The sequence below is a fragment of the Limulus polyphemus genome, unplaced genomic scaffold (assembly GCF_000517525.1).
Source record: "Limulus polyphemus unplaced genomic scaffold, Limulus_polyphemus-2.1.2 Scaffold4667, whole genome shotgun sequence".
Lineage (NCBI taxonomy): Eukaryota > Metazoa > Arthropoda > Merostomata > Xiphosura > Limulidae > Limulus > Limulus polyphemus.
The window spans coordinates 1,469-5,942 of record NW_013670277.1 but is presented as its reverse complement, the minus strand read 5'-3'; the positions used below and the strand labels follow the sequence as shown (position 1 = coordinate 5,942).

At 31.6% G+C, this 4,474-nt stretch overlaps 1 protein-coding gene across 1 annotated transcript in view; it reads right to left on the bottom strand.

The window, feature by feature from the left end:
• Nucleotides 1-1,560, bottom strand: part of LOC106471510 (omega-amidase NIT2-like) — a gene marked incomplete at its 5' end in the record, with an annotated part of 32,310 nt that extends 30,750 nt beyond the window's left edge. The window contains one exon of the mRNA XM_013932111.2: nucleotides 1,322-1,560. Within this exon, the coding sequence (XP_013787565.2) occupies nucleotides 1,322-1,560 (239 nt within the window). The remainder of the gene's footprint in view (nucleotides 1-1,321) is intronic.
• Between the last annotated feature and the right edge of the window lie 2,914 nt (nucleotides 1,561-4,474).

The window sequence follows — 4,474 nt, the reverse complement described above, 5'->3', positions numbered from 1 at the left end:
GTTAACTAGTAGACAAGACTAATACGTACGTTAACCGTTACGTACGTAGTTTCGTACGACTACACGTAGATAGATACGACAACTTGTCGAAATGTTGTACATTTGCTGTCAAGTTAAACTTATATTAAAGTTTTTCTTCATTACCCATTTAAGCCGTCTCCAGCCATTATTATTCTTTTATATATGTCTGGAGTATAAAGGTAGTTTTTACTAAACTTTTTATCAAGACATTAAATATTTAATACCAGCTTATGAACTATGTACCAATAGAGGAATATATATACAGGGCAGCAGTATTACAGGCACTTTATAACTTCATACTATTGCAACCTGCAAGTTCTTAAGTAATTATTACACCCAATGAATGATAAGCCATTCAGGAAATATCAATGTCTCATACAATCTTTTCTTGAGACAACTAACATCTGGATAATGATGATTTTTGTACCAGTTGTTTACAATATATATATATATATATATATATATATATATAATTACATCATTAAAACTTTTGCTGTAAATGCTATCTACCTTTATTCATATTTTATTAGAAAATGTATATACATTACAACTGCACCAATTTCAATCAAGCATGACACTTTACACAAACAAGTAGGGAAACAGAGACATCATTTGTAATGGAAACTAACTCCTATTTAAAAACTTCATGCCAGACAAATGTGTATGTTTAAAGCATTAAATTTAAGGTTCTACTGTTTAGTCTATCATTTTTGAAAGAAAAACAATTATTAACACAATTGAACTATGTTAATATTTTTATAATTTATTGTAACATACATAAATATATGTAATATTTTGTAAAACAAGCAAATGGTATCAATGGTCATCAAAATGAGCTAAAATTTCTTTTCGAGATATAAATTTTACAAATCCTATTTCTTTAAAACAATAATAACTTTAATGTTATGAATGAGTTTCCTTATTTGTTATTATTAATATATTTGATACTTGAAACCACTGGTACTTGATGAAACTCCATAATTACAGAATTGAGGGAAAAAACAATAACAATTGTACGTTTCACAAAAACTTCATTTATTAATGACCATGGTTCTGCCAGTACTTGATGATGCCTTTACTTGCAAAACCATGGTCGTTAATAAATGAAGTTTTTCTGAAAAGTTCAATTGTCTTTTTTTCCCTCAATTCTGCTATGGTTAAGATATACATATATACACTCATGCCACCCATATTATAGGTATTACAACTTTGAGTTGGGTACATAATGTTAAGATTGAAGACATTTGCTAATTGTTTACATAAACAGAGAAATGACAAAACAGAAATTACACACACACACCAAGGATTAACAACAGTGCTATGACCCCAGACTACATAACTGTGGTTTTCATCCCTGGCTGGGGAAATGCAGGCTACATACACCTGGTTGTCTAAGGCTCGAGCTTGCTGTAACAACTCCCAATGAGCTGGACCTGTTGTCATGTTAAATGCACCAGGATATAGCAAAAGCTGGCATCCTGATTGATACAAAAATAGAAAAGTTACAGCCTGCACTTGACCTAAATAAAATACTGAAGAATAAAACAATATTTATTTCAGTTATAAGTTTTGGCTTCAAGTGCACATTCAAACCTTTGGATACTTAATTGGTTTAATTTTCATTGTACTTTCAACTACTATTAAACATGTTGAACATTTATTAGCTTTAACTTCAACTGCAATTTCACCCAGTATCAAACATTTGGATAACTTAAAGTGTTTAATTTTCAGTGCACTTTCACCTTGTATCAAACATCCTGTTGTAATGGTTCTATTGTTGGGCAGGTTCTTTTGGTTTATTCAGTAAAATGAATAATGCAAAGAGTCCAGTTCACTTAATAATTAAAACAACATTTTATTTGTATGGCAACAAGTTCCACAATTTTGCTTAACTAACATCACATTCACCGAGTGACAGGCCTAACTTAATAATTATACTTATAAGTTTTCTCATATGTACAGTACTTTTTGTATTTTTTCAACAAACTAAAAACTAAATATTTAAGTTCTGAATTAACTAACTGATTAACTGGCTGACATTAACAGGAAAACAGACTAAATCATACACTGATAACTCATTAGGTTACTAAAATACTCACTCAATAAGCAACTTACAACTAGCCTAATATGCATTCATACTGCTAAAACTGTTCATCATGTGACAATAAGCTTCCTTACAGCCAAACAACAATAAAAAGCTTGAGAAACATATACATTAAAAATAATACAGGGTCCAATAATATGATCATTTACTACCTTTAGCTACTAGTACATTTTTTCCCCCAATAAGTACAGGATAGTTATAATAATAATAAAAAAACATTTAAAATGATTGTAGCTTAACAATTACTTGTGCTAAGAGGCACACTGAGATTCTTTAGTTTTATTGATGAAAGTTTGGAAATGTTAGAGGATGATCCAAAAATTGTCATAGAAGGTATTCATTATTCTTTCTGCCATTCTCAATCAGCACATCAAAGACATTACTGTGAACATTACCTGTTTTTGACAGTATTTATTGATGCACACAACGTTTAAATCACCAATCTTGTACTGTTGAAAGAGAGAGAGAGAGAAGGAAGGAATACAAAAGCAGAATTTGTTTGCAAGAATAGAAATTTAAGTGTATAGTATAATATGGTTTTGAAACACAATTTACCTTTTCCAAATTTTTTATAATAGAACTTATGAATATGTACCTATGGTGAAATTTTTATCCCCTAGATAAAGTAGTTTTTATGGTATAATTATTTTCAATATTAGAAGTTCCTTATAATCACCCCATGCCTTGAAGTGCACTTTCACCTACTATTAAGAATTTGGATAACACAGTAACTTTCATTACACTTTCAACCAGTATTTAGGACATTAACAGTACATTTACTAGTATTAAACATGTGATATTGTTAGATTCAATGATTTACCTAAGGGTAAATGCATAGGAACTGCAAAAAAAGGTGATCAGCTAGAAGCTGTATTACAGAGTACAGGCCCAAATTTGGACTGAACATGGCATAGTGAAAGAGCCTAGACACAAGTGTGCATAAAATCACTCTCTTTATTAATGAAAGGATATAATCCACTAAGTTATAATTTATAGTTAAAGTTTAGTCAAAGTGAAAGTTTAAATCTAAACCTTAAACACATATAAAGTTATTGAAAAACTATAGAAACTCTAATACTTACATCTTAGCTAAGTCTGAATGAAGGTGAAACTGCCATAACCCTAACTACCCTATCTCTAATGAACTGACTTTCAGAGAAATCGTGGCCTTAAATAAATTAAACAAAGGCCTGCCTACTCCATGTGCACATGTCACCAAAGATTATTCGTTTCCTCTTGCACAAAGACAGATTATGCCCTTAGGTCATCAACTGGCTTTGTAACAGCAAAGATAGTAATTTATTTTGAGATTTCACAAGCAAATTTATATATTTCCTTCCCATGAGAAAACACACTTGATAACTTACTGAAGTGATCTTGTTTTATGCATAAACAGGAGGACGGAGAAGAATTTAGCTGTTACCTTGATCAATTTTTTACACTTGAAGTACACAGAAATTTTGAACAATTTTACATATTAACAAAGGAAGTAGGAAACATTATAAGCCTTCATATAACACATTCTTCTCTCCTCTTTGCTTCCAGACTGACTTGCCCATCCATAACTTTAAAAACTTAAAAAACAATGAAAATTAATTTGCACATTGGTCAAAAAACGTGAATAACTTTATCTTTATACTATAAAATATTTACACTACAATGCATACTAACAATACCTGTAAAAACTTTACACAATAAAATGAAAAAAAAAACAGTTTAACAAAGATTAACAACCCCTTTATGAGGAATTGGAAAAGATATTGTTGTGTCTCTGGTTGTTTGTTAATTTCTCGTAAAAATTCTTCTCAAGGAACTTCAGTGATACAAGTCCTTTCTTAAATAAAACTAGAATTTCCACAGTCACTTTAACTTAAACACGCGTTATAATTCACAACGATTCACGCACTTTACTTACGGTCACTACCGCTCACTTGACAAAGGACCAGCAATGTCAATGGTTACTCTTTCCATTGGTGCACCAACTTGATATAACTTCATTGGAGCACGTCCCTTATGCTTGGGTCCCCTTTTAGCACAACATGTATTGCAGGTCCTGCACCATTCTTCCACATCTTGCCTCATACCTATCCAGTAAAATTTCTGTCATAGGTGACTCAATGTCTTCTTAACTCCGAGATGTTCTCCTGTTAAACTATCATGGGATTGATGCAGCACAACTTCCCGTAACTTTCTTGGTATAACTGTTTGCCAGGTTCCATCTGCAGTTTCCCATCTCCGGACAAAAATACCATCTTCATGCTTGAACTGGTTTCATTGTGCCTAATAGTTCTTTGTCACAGGGCTTAAGCTAGACACCTACTCCCAAGTAGGGCACTTTTAGAAAATCAA